We start from the raw sequence: 19,304 nt of genomic DNA, 5'->3' as shown, positions 1-19,304 counted from the left end.
AATTCAACAGTTCAGACAGCGAATAGCCTCAGGAACAAAAGAATGGCTGTATCTGTTCCTGCAACAGCGGGGCATCCTATACCTGCGCCCAGAAGGAAGGAGGGAAAACTCAGGGTAAAGAGGGTGCTGAGGGTCACGCAGGACACCCTGAGCCTTCTTAAGAACCCTCCTCTTATATAGAAGACAGAGGTCATTCAAGTTACAGCCGGTGATTTTGGAGCTCGTCCTGACAATGTTCTTTAGCATGTTCTTGTTTGTCAAGTTTAGGTTCCCAGCATCTAGAGAAGAGCTTATTTACTGGAGTCTCTCTTTACTTTGCTCTTCCCCTCTTGTTAGGTTGCAACTAGCTATGAGGTGCATGTTTACGCCTTGAAGAACTCTCTGACCAGCAGGCCAGTCCAAGGAGAGGTCACCACACTGGACAGTGAGTCTCTCATTTAAGCATTTCAACAAAAACATCTACCAGTTTGACAAATAAAATGGATGTTTTGATACATGGAAACAGTGAGATGACATTTTTTACATTATTCTTTTCTTGTGCACAGTTGCTGTCAATAGATTTTTGATGTTCAAAAAGCCTCTTTTGTCAATACTCTTTCTATGTCTCTCTCTCTCACTCACTCTCGTTCACCACCCAACCCTTCTCTCTCCTTTCTCTTTCTGCAGATATCAGTCCCCCTCGCCGTGTGCGCATCTCCGACGTGAAGGACTCCTCCATCACTCTGACCTGGCGCTCCAAGACGGAGACCATCTCTGGCTTCCTGATTGAGGTCACACCCACTTCCGCGACGGGCCACACCCCCATTCACAGGACCATCACCACTGACCTGCGCTCTTACACTATTACAGGTGCGCAAATATAGGAAGATAGATCAATATATAAACATGTGCACACATAAGAATACTTCCCTAACATTACTCAATTGTCAACCTAGATCCGTGGTCGTGCATTATTAGGGATATGAAAGTGGACGCACACGCACACACGCACGCACGCACACACACGCACACGCACACTGACCCCGTTAACCTATGTGTGTCCACTCTTCAGGTCTGCAGCCAGGAACCACTTACAAGATCAACATCTACACTCTGAATGGGAATGGACGCAGCTCCCCGTTCACACTCACTGCCACCACAGGTAATATCCATTAACCATTCAACTCTGGCATGCTCAAAAATGGATGCAAACGCCACAGCATCAAAATATGCACTCTATCAATTTGGGGCAAAATTAGAAAGTAGATAAATTCCAGTAATTCTTTGGGTGAACTCATCATTAAATGCGTACAGTATGTAACTTATACAAAACCAATGATTGGGTAAATGGCAGTACCTAAATGTGCTAACTTGTAGGTACTATTTAGTATTAGGAAGAAGATGTCTACATCCCTGTGTGATCACACGTGCGTGTGTAATAGCTGCCATTTGCCCAAATATTGGTTTTGATACGTATTTAAAGGGATATGCCAACATTTTGGGAGATTGGCCTATTTGCCATATTCCCGATAGTAAAACTAGAATGTGGATAGATGCCTTTCTCTTCCCTGTGCGAGCAGTAGAAAGTGGGTTTCACCCCTCCTGCTAGTGAGCTTAGCAGCTGAATGGTAGTAAACGGTACACGAGCCTGCCACCATTCAGTCACCAAAAATACACATTCCAACAGCGCCAGAAACACTCACATGTACATGTTGTGCCTCGTGTATTCACCACGCAATGAAATAATCATCCAAAGTTACGGGAAACGGTCATTTTCAAAGGAAATAAATACCAGGAAGTACTGATGACTGCACACAGCGCATGTGCCTCAGGCAAACGCGGAAGTAACTTTGGTTCCACCGCGTTAGTTCTGGCAATGGATTTACTTGAAAAATGGCCGTTTCCCGTAACTTTGGATTATTATTTCATTGCGTGGTGAGTGCACGAGTACTCTCCCAAAATGTTGGCATATCCCTTTAATGATGTCTAACGGTCATTTCCCGAGCAATTCGTTTATTTGCTTTATAGTTTTTGCCCAAATTGATGGAGTGTGTATAGAGGATACATTTGCTATGTATGTATGTTTCTTATGAAAAATAACTGGCTGCTTGTTGTTTCCTCCAGCCAAACCGGTGGTCATCCCTCCCACCAACATCCGTTTCACCTCCCTGACCCCCAGCAGCATCTCCTTCACCTGGGAGCCGTCTCACAGTCCAGGTGTCACTGGCTATTACGTCACCTATGAGGAGGCAGGGGGTTACCCTCTAGAACTCACCCCCCGACTAGTGTCCTCTAGTAAGAGAGTGGCGTCAGCGGAGGACCAAAATGCAAGAATCATTAGCCAATGAACAGCCAGGAATGGGTCTCGCGCTACTTTTGCATGCTAAAATAAAGCAGATAATGTACAATTTGATTCATTTCAAGGGATGAAAAACCCTTTCAAAGTACAACACTGTCTATTTTGATGCAACTCGACAGTGCTGCTTTTTTTACTGAAGAGTTCCACTTTCTACTTCCTGGAAAAAAACTGGTCCATTGGAGTGAATGGAGATGTCAGAACTCTTCTATTATACGGCTCTGCCCCCGACCACACGCCGGACAGAGCTACGCTTTTATCAACGGTGAGTGTGGAGCATGAGATTTACATCAGCTCTGTACATACATGTGTGTACGTACATACATACATGCATGCATGCATACATACACTGTCAATATTCGGAATGGATGAGTTTGTACTGAAAAGACGTCTTTGTAGTTTGTTTTATTTAATCTTTTCATTTTGTGTTTGTTGTGTTTGGTCATAGGTCTGAAACCAGGAACAGAATACGTCATTAAGATTGTGTTTGTTGTGTTTGGTCATAGGTCTGAAACCAGGAACAGAATATGTCATTAAGATTGTTGCCCTGCAGAATGCATTGAGAAGCACACCTCTAGTGGGCAAGGCCAGAACCCGTAAGTGCACCCACCTTCCACCTGATACAAGAGTTCTAGATATCATCGTTAATGGACTGTAGAAACCTCTCCAAATGTGCCCCTTTTATATTTTTACTGAAAGCTTACATTGCCACTATATGATAAACAAAAAGTTATACACTTTCTAAAAAATGTCATTCTGGAGAGACAAGGTCACTAATGATGAGCACATTTTCATTACACATTTACATTGCAAAGATTTTTTTTTAATACAGTACGAGGAATCATCCAGCGTGACGTCACGACACCGCAAATCCACCGGAAGCGCCGCAGTTAACTAGCATGAGTCTCAAAAACTATACATCACATCGCTTATATTTTGACATTCTGAGTGAGAGCAGAAGTAGCTCAAGAGTCTGATGTATACATCAAATCAAAATTAAAATCATAGTCAAATTCCTTGTACTTGGCCAATAAAGCTGATTCTGAAATCTATGTCAGAGAGACCTTGTCAGGAATTGCAATTTGGAGCTTAATTGTAATCTTATCTTATTGTGTCTGAATGTGCTGGATTGTCAGTGTATGTTATTGAATTATCTGACTGTAATGATGCATTACTCCTGCAGGCGGCGTCTGTGAGCTTCCCCCCCTGTTTAGATGGTTCTCATAAACATCAAAGGCCTTAGCCCACAGCAATACATATTTCTGTTAACAAAGCCCTCATTCAGAGTAACTATAACTACATTTACATGCAGACTCATTTATTAATATCACTATTTAGTCTTACCTTGGGCATCCAATGCAACAATACTGTATAACAATATACTGTATATGACTTCCTTTCAGCTGGAATGGTAGATAAAGATAATAGATAAAGAAAAAGGGAAAAAAGGGAAATTACAAATCTCCTGCCATTTTAGAGCTATGCTGCACCCTGCTGGCTTCCTTCTGTAACTGCTGTGCCTAAAGAAAAAAATCTGATGGTTGCTTATATTTTTTCCTTACCAAAGGTTGACGTTAGTATTTGTTGTAAGGAAAGATGATCTCAAGTCAGCAGTCATGGGCAACTTTACAATGGTTTCTTGCTTGGTTTCTAAAGCAAAGGGTTCAGGAGTCAAAATGGACCGCAGACACACTGCTGGTGTGTGCAGTGTGTGGCTGAAGAAGGCCAGGTCGCCATTGTAAATAAGAATTTGTTCTTAATGACTTACCTGGTTAAATAAAGGTTAAAGATAAGACTTCATTGATTTACAACACAGCACTAAAACTCGCCGAGCTGTGCATTATTTCCCTGTGTACTGCAGTGTCAGAGATGGACAGGTTTCATGAGTTTCCTGTGATCATATTCACCTTATGTAGCCCCGCCCACTTGACCCAGTTGTGTTATGACTTCCTGTTCAAAACACCGTCTGTTTTACCTGCTCACTATAGTACTGTACTGTCATAGGAAGTGTCAACACAATAGGAAGTAACTGGCTGACCCCTGTGTTGGAACATAAGGTGAATAGGAGCACTGTACAAACATGCTACGAGTGCTAGCGGATCTGTACCTTTTGCTTTGCCCTGCCTGCTTCTTACAGCCAGCACACTTCTGTCTCTCGTCCAATCAGAGTCACTTCCAGATCACCAGCTGTTGGTCCCCGAGCTTCCTGTCCCTCACCGACCCAGCACCGACATCCTGGATGTGCCAGAGCCCTTCGATGACAAGAGGTGAGACCAGGCACAATCATCCTGACTGCTGCTATTATTCATTAGGCAGAACAATGCATGTACAGAAGCAGCTATTCTTGCTAAGCATTTGAATAGTCCTCACGTTTTATTCTGCTTCTTGAGTTTTGCAATCATCTGTGTTGTTCTCCCTCCCTTTCTCCATTCCTCCCTCCCCTCTACCTCTCCCTCCCCTCTCGCTCCCACCCTTCCTTGCATGTCTTCCTATATCCAGTTTCAACTCCAACCATGTCCATTTGGCTGGCACCGGTGGCCAGAACCAACCGGGCCAGCAGGGCCAGCACATCTACACCGAGTACCAGAACCTGGGCCCTAATAACGGAATCAATAGCGGGCCCAAAGAGGGCCAGAGACCCACTGCAAGAGACCCCCTGATCTACATCCCTCTTACAGGCCAAGATGGAAATCGAGTACCTTTGGTCAGGGTGAGTGAGAGTTCTGTCATGTACTTTATGCTATTGTTTAATACTGTATTCAATTATTATATTGAACAAACTACAATGTTATAATTGTCCTGTCCTTATACTCAGGGCTGTAGTGGGGCGTACACACCGTTTACGTACCTTTTTAAATACAGCATAGCGGTTACTCGCCATTTTATGATGGAAAATGCACATATTTTAAACGTAGATGTCCTTGGTCCTAGCAGGATTTTTCTTTAGGCTAGAGTGAAGCTATTCTTAGCATATTAAACTAGAACACCTAGCGCATTTATTGGTAGCAACCATGTCATGTTAGCTTCAAGCTTGTCAGGAAGGAGGCTAAATAACGCTCCAAAGTCGGGCTAAATTTTGGCGAGGGAAAAACTGGCATGGCCATTTTCAAAGGGGTCCCTTGACCTCTCACCTCAAGATATTTGAATGAGAATGGTTATTGGTACCATTCCTGGAGAACGTGGTTCCTCTCTGTTAGAGGTTGTGATGATAATAATAAAATTATATTTACATTATTTATAGGGATATGATTCGGTTTCAGTTTTCTCGTCTCATCTACTGTATCTAGTCTCGTGGGTGACTGAAGTTTATAGTTTTATCCACCTTTTTTATAAGGGCATGACATAGCCTTTTCCCCCACTACAGCCCTGCTCACTGTGTGTTTGGTCCTGCAGGTGAGCGAGGGTCTTCTGCCGGGTCTGCCCTTTGGTTTCCCCGACAATGAGACAGAGCTGCCACAAGAAGCGCAGACAATCACAATCATCTCCTGGCAACCAATCCCTCACAGCTCCGAATATGTGGTGTCCTGTAACCCAATCACACACCTGGAGGAGAGGGACTTCCAGGTACACACGCATACACGCACGCACGCGCGCATGCACACACACACACACACACACACACACACACACGTAATCGCACGTGGACACACACATTCTAATCACTTTCTCTACCCTTTCCATATAGATGCGTCTTCCTGGCACGTCCACCAGTGCCACATTGATTGGACTGACATCTGGAGCGTCCTATAATGTGATAGTAGAGGCCATGAGGGGCGGGGCTAAAGAGAAGGTTCTGGAGGAAGTTATCACCGCTGGCAATGCTGGTAAAGAAGTAGTCCACACTGACAAAGACCAAGCGCACGCTGAGATGATTTCTCTTCTATTTCACCGTGTTAGACATGGAAGCAAAGCACGCTGAACAGTGCTTCATTCTCATTTTGATTAGATTAGTTCTATCTGTGGCTGTAATGTCCTCCATTTTGTTTATTATACAGGCCAATTCGTAAAGCTTGAGTTTGATATGCATTTATCTATAGTAAATGCTTTAGCTACAGCAAAGTTAGTTGCTTGTCTAATGTTACTATAAATAATAATGATAATAATACATGGCATTTACAGTATATTGCGCTAATTATAATGCTGATTGCGTAGTGTTACATTTATAGCCATTGCATTGATAGTTGTATAGAGCTGAACAGTCACGTGACATTCTTTGCCCCGGAAGTGAATTCCTCCATTCATTTTCTCCATTAGACATTTAGAAAAATCCTTATAGAACGAGTTTGGGGGAGAGACGACTATTTTATTTTTTCCGCCTTTGCCATTTTTGGTTTTTGCTCCAACTGAAATGTTTTATGGTCACTCAAGATACAGTAAGTCACGGGTTGGCTTGGTTCCAGCCTTAAAACTCATCATATAAGGATTTTCTTTTTCAAATATCTATGGAGAAAATGAATGGGGGAACTTACTTCCGGGGCTGGAAACGTCACGGACAGTCACGTGACTGTTGAGCTCTATTGAATTTACTGTGATTATTTGGGGCAAATCAAACTAATTCCCGACTATGTTCTCTCTCCCTCGGTGGCAGGAAGAACAAGTCAGGCCACGGTAAAGCACATGGAATGGATACATTTGTAAACAGAGTTTTTTTCTTCCTTCCACCCTCTTACGGCCCGGCCACATCTACGCGTCGTTTGACGCGGGCTGACGCTACTGCCCATCCACTTTGTATTGGAACATGCTGCTCGACGCCTCGCAAAGCATGCTGGGAGACCAAGCGACGCGTAGCAGGCTTGTGAAGCGACAGTGGGCAACAGAGGGGGCGGGGTGGAATTTGACAAAGTACAAAGCTAGCCAATTGAGCTCGTCCTAGGACCTATCCTACCCTTCCTGTCCTCTTCCACTTCCTCTCTAACACCAATTTTCAAAGAAGCAAAGTAAATCTAGCAGCAGCTAGCTTGGGAGCTAGCTGCTGCTTCCGGATTTCCACGCCCACCAAGCGTCAAGCGTCCATAGAGCCAAGCGTCAGCCCGGGTCAAATGACGCGTAGATGTGGCTGCACCGTTAGTCCCAGGTGACCTCCCCATGTCTGGCAACCGCGACGTGTGCTACGACACGTTCACACACACCTACCACGAGGTGGGCTCCGAGTGGGAGCGCATGTCTGACACGGGCTTCAAGCTGTGGTGCCGCTGCCTGGGCCTGGGCAGCGGCCATTTTAGGTGTGATTCATCCAGTGAGTGGCAGCTTTACTAACCCCATCCCAGCATGCTTTGCAGACACACCATAGAAGTCCAATGATTCTATGTGATTTACTTGAGGAATTTATATAAAGTGGAGGAATGAATATGTCTCAGATTTTGTATAATTTCATTGATTGGGCTGAAAGTGAGGAATGGAAGCACGTGCATTAGCATGGTGGACCCCCCGATCTGGCAATAGTATATGGACAAAGCATCTGAACATCTACATCCTGGTGCTGATAGGTCTTATATGGATCAGGAGAACCAAAATTGTATCTAATTAAAAAGCTTTTTTGATTGATACTTATTGCATTTTATAAATTCCTTCACTATAGTGCAAAACTGCATAGAACATGGACTGTAATATTCTATGCTGAGCAACACAGTAATATAATCTGAGCATGGGCAGCCTTGGCAGGCAATAATTAAATTGTTAATTTACAGTAAATTGCTCTCTATTTTTGTATCGGATATACTATAATGTGCAATGATATAGTTCTATACATTATTTTATATATATTATTCATAATATCGGTATGGTGATTTCCATACCCTGTATATCATATAGGCTACTGTATGGAAACTCAATATATTCTGCCTGTGGTCTGCCCATGTTAGCCTCTCTGCCATGTTTGTAAGCAGCAGTGAAAACATTGCAGTAAGAGGGGATAGCTGCTAGCTAAGCTAAGCTAACTGGCCAGCCTCGGTCTGTTTTTTGTATTGTCCATATCGATAACCTGACGATACCAAAAACTGAGACGAGCAATTGAATATGAAAGTCATATATTCAAGGTAATCGCATGGACTGGGTATGTGTGCGTGTACGTGCGCGATGGGTTCTATTCCACTGGGAACTAATGTACTCTCTCCTCCACATCAGGAGTGATTTTGCGAATGTAGGTTCATTGTGGAGGATGTGATGTTAAAATATGTGGATAGAAATGTGTGTTGCAGAATGGGAATGTTCATTACAGTACCTTGTGTCACATTCTGTGTGTGACTATGATGTGAGTCTTTCTCCTCAGTGGGAACGGGAAACGTTTGAAACAGAATTTAGGTTTGGGGGACGCTCTCATTAAATAATATCTTCTCCCCTTACATCATTATCTACTCCTCTTTCACCCTTCTCTCCCCACACTCCCTTGATCCTCTCTCTCTCTCTCTCTCTGTCTCTTTTTCTTCTTCCTCCCTCCTTCAGAGTGGTGCCATGACAATGGCAACAACTACCGTATCGGCGAGAAATGGGATCGCCACGCGGAGAACGGTCACATGATGAGCTGCACCTGCCTGGGTAATGGCAAGGGAGAATTCAAATGCGAGCCACGTAAGTCAAGACTGGTACACGTACGCGCACACACACACACACACACACACACACAAGTCAAGTCTATTTTAAGCCCTACTTCACAACAAGCATGTCTCGGAGGGCTTTACAGAGAATATGTCTAGCTAGGTCTAGCTAAGCACTATTAATAAACAATCTTATGTTGGAGAGAGAAGGGAGAGAACAGGACAAATAGGGTATACTGGGGCTGGGCGATACAATTGAAATCAATATCACGATAATCATAAGGATCTTTCTCGATATCAATATACTGTATCTGACAATATGGTTCATGTAAGCACGTTAAATAATCAACTTATTATCATATATTATTATTGCCTAGCAATTATCACACACACACACACACATTTCAATTCATTTTCAATGACAGCTGTCCATTGTTGTCAGGCAGCGCTGATGACGCGCCCGTCTCCGGCAGATTTCCATCCGTTTTGATGGACACAAAGTTCAGAAACAAATAGATACACACGCTGGTGGTTCACACTCATCCTGTATCACAAGTGTTACTGTTAACGTGTCTTTCGTTCGTTATGGTTCCTTAATGATCTCAAATTGGTTTGTGTACTCCAGCATTATTCATCTTGATGCAATATTGTGTCTTTGATGCATGTCCTCCAGATGAGTCCACGTGTTACGACGACGGCAAAATGTACCAGGTGGGAAATCAGTGGCAGAAGGAATACCTGGATGCCATCTGTACCTGCACCTGCTATGGAGGACAACAGGTGTGTGTGTGTGTGTGTGTGTGTGTGTGTGTGTGTGTGTGTGTGTGTGTGTGTGTGTGTGTGTGTGTGTGTGTGTGTGTGTGTGTGTGTGTGTGTGTGTGTGTGTGTGTGTGTGTGTGTGTGTGTGTGTGTCAGATTGGACCAGTGTCTTACGTATCTTCCGAGGACATAGTAGAGAATGTGCTGACATTAGGAGTTAGGCAACAGGTTATCTGGTAAGTCAGAGCTTCCATAGACCTCTCTGAGACACTCTGACAACGCGACCTCTGGCATAGTTATGGCACAAGGGATACAGTGAGGTGACATTCATCATGAAACCGTACATTCCCTGAGCTGACCCCAGGTCAGCTCTTAACACATTCAGTGCCAGCGACGCCATATGGCGTCATTAGAAATTTACCGTACAGTGCCAGCGACGCCAAATGGCGTCATAACTCGATTTTTTTTTTTTGACGGGGGGGTGTCGATCTATGCCTCTTACATCGCCTCTTACAATATTCAGAGGTATTGAATGTGTCTAACCTATTTTACAGAACCCTTAGGTGGCGACAGCGCTCTCCAGATGAGAGAACGTGGAGTGAAACACACAGAAGAAGTCATTGGGGGGAAGGAAATCGCATCGCATCCGTCCGTATGCAGCGGCTTCATTGAAGCAACGTTTAGCTGTGCCCCTGCAGCAGCCAATCTGCTATCACAATTGAGCACCTCGATGTCCGCTGCAACAGCCTCCGTGTCCGCTGCAACACATGATCAGCCGTGGATTTGTTATTATTCTCAACTCGAAGCATGGGAGCTGGTACACGCGGCTGTAAAAAAGCAGGCAGAGAAAACGAGAAAACAGCAGAGCAGAGAGACACTCCTCCCACAACGGGGGGGGGGGGGGGGGGAGGAGGAGGGGGGGAGGTGGGCACGCAGAGCCAAGTACACAACACAGACCCAGACAGCAGGACAGGGTTGGCAAACGCAAGCCAGAATATCCGATGCCCACCAGCAGCAAAAGATCAGCAAGAAGCTGCAACAAGCAGCGCATGCAGGCGCCAGCGCTGCTGGTTTCAGCTAAAAATATTATTCTTCCAAACAAAATTCCCTTGCCTTCACTGTTTTATTGAAGGAAATTATTTTTGAGGTGTGACTACATCAGAAAATTAGCTTCAGAGTCAGTGATGTGCTTGAAATGTTTAATTTCACAAAAGGCTCATTATCTCAGCTCGTAGAAAAAAAGCTCTTTTTTTCGTTCAATCAAGCTATCTTCTCCGGCTCATAACTAAAGAACGGAAAATGGGATCAATAAACTTTTTTTTGCAGGTGATAGAAGAGAGTCTCATCGTTATTTGTGCGTGTTCAGTGTTTACATAGTAATTATTAAAGAAATTATATGACTGTTTTAAAATGCATTGCGGCCTATGTGGCACAGCAAGCAACCTTTTGCCCAAGGGCCGTGGCACTGAAAGTGTTAATACATAATGTTGAATTTTCTTTCTCTCTGTGTGTGTGTGTGTGTGTGTGTGTCAGAGGTGTAGTGCTATCTAGAGAAGTGGGGGAACGCACCTATATGGGGAACACCTGCACACGCACAGGTCCCAACAAAGCGCCCCCCCCCCCCCCCCCCCCCCCCCCCCCCCCCCCCCGCACGCACACACGCTAACGTTCACGCAGCCTATTCATTAATTAATCGTTCGGGGGGCAATCGCTTATATCAACGAATTAAATGAGCAAACTCACGGATTCCTCAAGTGCTGCAAACCACTGTCACTGACACACGACTAACTTGTGTCCTCTATAAACACTGCAGAAGCCCGTGACATTTGCAGCTCTGAAACTAAAATATGTATATGGGCACAGCAGAGCAGACTCAGTTATCAACACAAACAGCTAAACAATCTCTCAACCAGCGATCACACAAGTTGCACAACTGGCATCTGGCGATGCAAATTGCAATGGGGTGATTAACGCTAACTTTTGATTCAACCGCGTTGAAAAGAAACACGCTTTTAACATTGTTTCTTCATGCTTGTAAACATACCTTTTTAGCAGCTGGTCCGAAAAATTAAAGGATGTTTGGCTGCCTTTTTCATCTTTACTTGTTATAGTGAGGTACTGGTGGAAAAAAAAATATTTTGATGCTGAAAAAGCCAGTATGTTTCAGTATAGCTTTTATTAAACTGAGGTTTCCCCCGCGCTGTAGCTAGTTAAGGTGGAATGTTTCCTTTTCCTTCAAGCCACGAGTTGATGCTGTGTGAATAATTCAGCCCACCTTAAATATAGTTAAGGTGGAATGTTTCCTTCTCTCTTCAAGCCGCGAGTTGATGCTGTGTGAATAATTCAGCCCACCTTAAATATAGTTAAGGTGGAATGTTTCCTTCTCTCTTCAAGCTGCGAGTTGATGCTGTGTGAATAATTCAGGCCACCTTAAATATAGTTAAGGTGGAATGTTTCCTTCTCTCTTCAAGCCGTGAGTTGATGCTGTGTGAATCATTCAGCCCACCTTAAATATAGTTAAGGTGGAATGTTTCCTTCTCTCTTCAAGCTGCGAGTTGATGCTGTGTGAATAATTCAGGCCACCTTAAATATAGGACGAATGACAACGTTGTCAAGTTTCACTCGTTTTATTGGCTCGACATGCACACACACTGACGCACACAAAACACCCCTTGGAGAAGTATGGGAACGCCGTTCCCACGCGTTACATTGGGACTACACCACTGTCCTCCTCGCTGTAGGCTCCTAAGCTCCTTCTTCTAAAGTGCTTTGGGCTACACTGTTGTATGAACTGTGCTATACATTTGATTTTAAGCCTTCTATAGGGATTGGTTAATCAGCAGACATTGTATATGTGTGCTTAGAGAGACTTGAAAAGACAAGGGTTCAAATCCCCATGTTGACAACACTCCCTTACTGAAGTGCCCTTGAGCAACACACTGAATCCCAGCCAGCTCCAGACTCTGACTCTCTGAGCTCTCTGTGGAGGGAGGGGAGAGTAATATTTTTATATTATATATAAAAATTATTATAGAGCTTATTTAACTACCAATATCAATGAAGTATCACATTATATTGGTTTTATGCTTAAAACAACAAGCCATTCAGTGGCCACTTGTGTTATAGTACATTATAATATTCCCACAATATAGGGACTTGTATTTTGTCCATGGTACTTAATAATGAGCTTATGGTAGCCTTATAGTATGGTATTTCTTATGTATATTTGCTTTACTCCATTATGCTCGATGATATTTTGAAGCTTTCAAGTTTCCTGTGATGTTAGCATAGTATTCTATTCATTTTGATTACCGTAATTTCCGCACTATAAGCCGCACCGGAGTATAAGCCGCAGCAGCAAAATTGCCTGTTTGTTACATATATAAGCCGCACCGGACTATAAGCCGCAGGTGTTTTAATGATTTTTTTTTTTTTTTTTTAATTGTGTTTTAATGTTTAATTACCATATGTAAGGGTTCGTGCACAGAGGGGATTGTCGGGAAAGAGATGGCTGTTTGAGGAAGCTCCCATTTATTAACATTTCAACAAAACAACATAACACAACACCACCTGTGTTTTTTTTTTACAGTGCACACAGTGTCCGCGGTGTGGTGAAAAGAGGGCAAGAGAGGAAATTAAAACAGAAGTGGATTTATAGTTAGAAAGAGTGCTAAAGAAGAGAGAATTCCGTTTTTTATTTTTATTTTTGCTGAAAAAATCCATAGATAAGCCGCACCGTTATATAAGCCGCAGGGGCCAAAAAACGGGGTAAAAGCCGCGGCTTATAGTCCGAAATTTACGGTATATGAGTATAGTTCTTTATTCATAAGAGTAGCTTTGCTTTCCCTTGGAGTTGAGTGGACTTCAACCCTTCCAGATGTTTATTTATTTATTTTGTAGCTGTAGTTTAGACCCCGGCTTGTCTTTAAGCTCTCCTAAATAGCCCCAAGAAACTTGATCTTCTCAGGTCCTGATCCAACCAGTTCTAGGGACAAACATCTCCGCGCTGCAGCAGCTCTGGCCTGGACTGTTTGTCTGACAGTATTTGTTGGTGATGTTGGAGATGGTCATGCTTCTCAAACTGTTTCTCACAGATGACGAGTCCCTCTACATCCAGCAAGCGGTCATATTCATTGAAGATGCCATACAGGTAAAGGCATGACCAGACGCACACATGCAGTGTTGGGCAAGTTACTTTCAAAATGTAAGATACTACATATTACTAGTTACTTTCATTTGAAAGTAATATGTTATACTTTACAATATTACTGTCTGTGTAGACTTATTTATTACTCTACTTTTGCATTACTTTCACCAAAATAACAGCAGTAGCAGAATGACATCCCCGCCTCGGAAACATGCTGAAAAATAATTTCAACCATCTTGAAGTCGGTGTAAACTGTACAAAATTCTAAATGTTATTGTTTTCCTTAGTTATTGTCATCTAAGTGGTTATTTGCATAAAAACCACACAATTTGATGAGGAAATTATTATATCTTTATTTAAATATGTGCTTTGATATATATATATAAAAAAAAAAGTAACTCAATTTGTAACTTGTGTTACTTGACAAAGTAACTGGTATAAATTACTGCAATCCTATTGGTAATAAGTTATATTACTGAGTTACTGCTAAAAGTAATATATTACATGTAATATGTTACTTTTGTAATGAGTTACCCCCAACACTGCACACATGACATAATATAATGTTTTGACTGGGGTTAGGCACGTCAATGGGTCAAATATATACGGTGCTGATCATAACAATCATAATCATAATATCTAAACAGACTTGTACTCTGTGCTGTTTTTTGTTGAACTTGTACAGTATCGGTCGATCAACCACCGGGTCGATGCCAGATCGCTGCGTCTGTATCGGTGGTACTACTCAAAGATATTCCAGTGGTAAGTTGCAGTCATTCTACTCATTTCTCTCTGTTAGCCTCTAGCTTCTCTGTGCCGTGGTTCACAATTTCTAACAACTGCTCAGGCGGCCAGGGGGCAGGGGTGGTGTTGTTTATTAAATTGTACTGGGTTTAAAAGTGAAATAAGTCTGATTTTTCCTGCCCCATATCACAAAATGACCATAATATATGTTTTACTACACCAGCTGCTGAGTACAGTAAACTCCCCACCCATTGGAATTCCAAGACTGCAACACGTTCACGCCCCTTCCCTGGGGGTTGTCGAAATGCATTCTGGGAAATGTAGGATATCACTAACTGAAGTAGTTATGAGCAGTGTTGGGCAAGTTACTTTCAAAATGTAATATACTACATATTACTAGTTACTTTCATTTGAAAGTAATAAGTTACTTTACAATATTACTTTCTGTGTAGAGTAACTCATTACCTATTACACTACTTTTGCATTACTTTCACCAAAATAACAGCAGCAGCAGAATGACATCGCCGCCCCGGAACCATCCTGAAAAATAATTTCAACCACCTTGAAATCAATGTAAACAGTCCAAAATTCTAAATGTTATTATTTTCCTTTCTTATTGTCATCTATAGTGGTTATTTGCATAAAAACACACAGTTTGATTAGGAAATGATTGTGTCTTTTTTAAATATGTGCTTTGATTTAATCAAATGTAACTCAATTTGTAACTTGAGTTACTTGACAAAGTAACTGGTATAATATTACTGAAATCCTATAAGTAATAAGTTATATTACTGAGTTACTGCTAAAAGTAATATATTACATGTAATATGTTACTTTTGTAATGAGTTACACCCAACACTGGTTATGAGGCAGGTTGAGGGTAAGTGGTCACAGTTACTGCTAGAATGCACATGAACATCAAAGTATAATACAGTAGATATAACATTACAGACTGTTAATGCAGTATAACAGTGTACGAAGATTTGTCTTTTAAATCCCCTGTAATCTTTACCATAATCCTTTTTGAAGTCACTTATGCTTGAGTTCTATCTGAATAACGCTGTGTGTGTGTGTGTGTGTGTGTGTGTGTGTGTGTGTGTGTGTGTGTGTGTGTGTGTGTGTGTGTGTGTGTGTGTGCGTGTGCGTGCGCGTGCGCGTGCGTGCGTGCGTGCACATTGAAAGTACCGCAGCTGTGTCTTTAGTATATACTGTAAATCACAAATGATTTATGATAGTTATTTGCTGATTGTAGGATATTTAATCATGTCCTTAATGGAACACATCCTGCAGTTGAGAACGAATCTCGCATTCCTCATGCCTCAATTTACAATACTACTCCCAATTACTAACATAATTGACCATTCATGAAGTTGTGAAGTCTTAAAAAGAAGGAGAAGGTTAAACTAACTTTGAAGAATGATATCAACCCCATTAAAACTTTTTCATTTGCATTAAAGACCGTATTTACACATAACCAGCAGTTAATGTGTGCAAGTCAAATCTAAACCTGCTCTTTGACTAGTTTCCGCATCAAGTTGAGTGTCACTCAGAAAGAATACGGTATGTTCCGATGTCCATCCCATCGCTGTCTCCCCGCCCACTGTCCCCAGGGGCCTGGGTCTGACCATAGCGGTGGTGTTGGCGCTGGCGTTCGTGGAGCGGCCGTCGTCCATGTCGTTGTCCTCGGACCTGCGGCTGGTGGCGCCGCGCTGGCAGCCTCCCTGTGGCCTCACGGAGAGCATCGAGATAGTCTGCCTCCTCATCTTCTCCCTCGACCTCGCTGTCAAGGTTAGTCTGCCTCCTCATCTTCTCCCTCGACCTCGCTGCCAAGGTGGGCCTCCAGATCCAATTCCCTTTCACCTGCCAGACCTTTGCTTCAGTCAGTCTAAATTTGCTCTTGTGGAGAGCAAGGATCGATTGGCAGAACTTTATAGAGAGGCAAAGTGACCGCCTACTTCCTGCTTCAGCACTGTACCAGAGATTTTCATCCGCCATTTATTTCCCCATAGACATTTTGAAAAAATGCTTATAAAAATAGTTTTACTTCGTCAAGCCAAATGGTTCAGCTATATTTAGAGTTGGGAGAGACCATAGAACGTTTCACTCTGACCAAAACTTAAAAAAACTACATCGAAAGAATATTTTCTTTAAATCGGCAATTCTTTTACGTTTTGGTCCGAGTGAAATGTTATGTGGTCTCTCCTGTTTCTAAATAGATCTGAACCGTTTGGTTTGAACAAGTAAAACATTTTTTATAAGCATTTTACGAAATGTCTATGGGAAAATAAATGGCGGAGGAAAATCCCTGGTACAGTGCTGAAGCAGGAAGTAGGCGGTCACTTTGCCTCTCTATGTGAACGCTATTTTTTTTTAAACACACATTCAGGACAAGTGTTCCGTCTGAGCTGATAGTTTGGTGACTTACATTTAATAATGTATCACTTTGACCAACACTTTCAGTCAACGCTCAATAGCAGTTTTCTAAATGTTGGTATCAAATGATATTATGCCACGGTCACATGATTTCAGAAGACATATAAAACCAGCATGACATCTTCTTGTTGCTTCAACTTGGAAGCGTTCCACCTGTTTAGCTGGGTGTCTGGTTAACTGGTTTAACTGGTTACGTTAGCGATCGTACGGTCAACTGTTGTTAAAAAATTTACTTTTGAATGAACCATGAACAAACTATAGTAGATATTGCCCCCTCCTCTTAAGTAGAGTTGATTGTAGATTTGAATATACTTAGATTTGTATTACCTCGAAGTTCAAACTGATAACTTTGATGGATTGCCTGCCATGTTTCCTGCCTGTCTTGATGGAAGTGAAAGTTTCCGGAGCCTACAAACTAGGGATGTCAATTTTCGGTTAATTTCACTTTCGATTAACCGACGCTAATAATCGATTAACCTATCGGTTAATTCATAATTTTTTAATATAAAAAAAAAAAAAAAATGTTTTTTTTTTTTTTTTTTTTTTTTTTTTTGTCTATTTACTCAATGAACTCATGCCCAAACAAGGCGTGTCTATTTAGATGCTGAAATGTTAATGCTTTTTGTGTTAGAATTTCTAACACAAAAAGCATTAACAAGCATTAACAAAAAGCATCAACATTTCAACACAAATTCTTTTTGTGTTAGAATTTCTAACACAAAAAGCATTAACATTTCAGCATCTAAATAGACACGCCTTGTTTGGGCATGAGCTCATTGAGTAAATAGACCAAAAAAAAATTTTTTTTTTTTTTTTTTTTTTTTTTTTTTTTTTTTTTTAAATATTAACTGATAGACCGACAGCAATAACCGAACAACGACGTTAGCGACGGTTAATCGATTAACGGTTAACCGTTGACATCCCTACTACAAACACTTTCTGTGTATTCCTATTTACAGTACTAAAACAGTGGTATTTACAGTACTAAAACAGTGGTATTTACAGTGCTAAAACAGTGGTATTTACAGTACTAAAACAGTGGTATTTACAGTACTAAAACAGTGCAAGTAGGACATTGCTGGGCTTAATGCATTATCAGTTGCTGTTCACCTCTGCCTAAGAAATAGTGGCCCCTTCCTCGCCAACTCTGAGCAAAGTACACTGATACTTCATCCATGCCCGACCACTGGCCACCATTATCAAACTGTACTGGGCAGCACTCAAGGGTGAAGGTATAGCTTCCTCCTCAGACCAACCTATCAGATGAATTAAGACTATGCAACTTGGCACAGGTCATTATTGTGTAGTCCTAATTGTTTCTCTATTTTGAACTAGAACCTCACCGCATCTGTGTTTGTCCTCAGAGCTATCTGATTGGCTGGGAGGAGTTCAGGAAGAACAAGTGGCTGATCGGCTACACTGTCATCATCTCGGCCTCCGTCATGGACTGGGTGTTATCCGTCAGCATGGTGTGTGACGAGGTGAGGCTGTGTGTGATGCGGGACACCGTGAACATAAAGCATGAGAGAGGATGAAATACATCAAATAAGTTAAGAGCAATTATAAAATATGGAGTCCATTCCTAAAGTTGATCCTAAAATGTATGAAACTGTGACCTCTCAATTGTACCGATCAGAAAGTGAGAGTGCGGAGACTCATCCGGCCATTCTTCCTCCTGCAAAACTCCTCCCTGATGAAGAAGACGCTGAAGTGCATCAAGAGGACACTGCCTGAGATCGCCAGGTATCTGACACGCACACACACGCACGCACACACACACACACACACACACACGCACGCACACACGCACACACACACACGCACGCACACACGCACACACACACGCACGCACACACACACACACACGCGCACACACACGCGCACGCACACACACACACACACACACACACACACACATGCTTTTACTGTCTCATATCACAAAATAACCTGCTGCTGCTCAGATGTCTGGCTTCCAAAACTCATTTTCTAGAGTCTGTACTTTTGAAAAGATTTAAAAAAAAAAGTTCATATTAATTCAAATGGAGTTGATAATACTAGGTTGATAACATTTTCAGTGCAGTTTTTTAATGCAAAATCTGGAGCATTTCCTCCTTCAGTTCACGGCACCAAGACGCCTGAAAATGCGTCTCTGTGTAATGTGTTAGGAGTGACAACATACAACGACACCAACGCCTAAGGCAGGCTTTACTGGTATCAGGAAACAGCTGACAGCCAGCATTTCCCCATACCTGGAAAGCCTTGCATAACAATGAAGTCTGGACAGATGCTCATACAGTATGTGTTCTTAATTTGTGTGAACACCAACGAAGAAGAGCAACACAGCACAGACTAG

At 42.3% G+C, this 19,304-nt stretch overlaps 1 protein-coding gene across 1 annotated transcript in view; it reads left to right on the top strand.

Moving 5' to 3' along the window:
• Positions 1-1,032: 1,032 nt before the first annotated feature.
• The window catches only part of LOC310796730 (uncharacterized protein), a gene marked incomplete at both ends in the record, with an annotated part of 34,087 nt that continues 15,815 nt past the window's right edge, over positions 1,033-19,304 (top strand). The window contains 15 exons of the mRNA XM_083658967.1: positions 1,033-1,141; positions 2,104-2,274; positions 2,842-2,931; positions 4,473-4,602; positions 4,835-5,045; positions 5,729-5,899; positions 6,021-6,159; positions 7,404-7,571; positions 8,777-8,902; positions 9,542-9,648; positions 13,670-13,777; positions 14,460-14,536; positions 16,129-16,306; positions 18,316-18,432; positions 18,588-18,694. Of these exons, the coding sequence (XP_083515093.1) occupies positions 1,033-1,141; positions 2,104-2,274; positions 2,842-2,931; positions 4,473-4,602; positions 4,835-5,045; positions 5,729-5,899; positions 6,021-6,159; positions 7,404-7,571; positions 8,777-8,902; positions 9,542-9,648; positions 13,670-13,777; positions 14,460-14,536; positions 16,129-16,306; positions 18,316-18,432; positions 18,588-18,694 (2,009 nt within the window). The remainder of the gene's footprint in view (positions 1,142-2,103; positions 2,275-2,841; positions 2,932-4,472; positions 4,603-4,834; positions 5,046-5,728; positions 5,900-6,020; positions 6,160-7,403; positions 7,572-8,776; positions 8,903-9,541; positions 9,649-13,669; positions 13,778-14,459; positions 14,537-16,128; positions 16,307-18,315; positions 18,433-18,587; positions 18,695-19,304) is intronic.

Source organism: Poromitra crassiceps, assembly GCF_964638095.1.
Source record: "Poromitra crassiceps genome assembly, chromosome: 23".
Classification (NCBI taxonomy): domain Eukaryota; kingdom Metazoa; phylum Chordata; class Actinopteri; order Beryciformes; family Melamphaidae; genus Poromitra; species Poromitra crassiceps.
The sequence above is the reverse complement of the archived record's forward strand: the minus strand, read 5'-3'. Positions and strand labels throughout refer to the sequence as shown.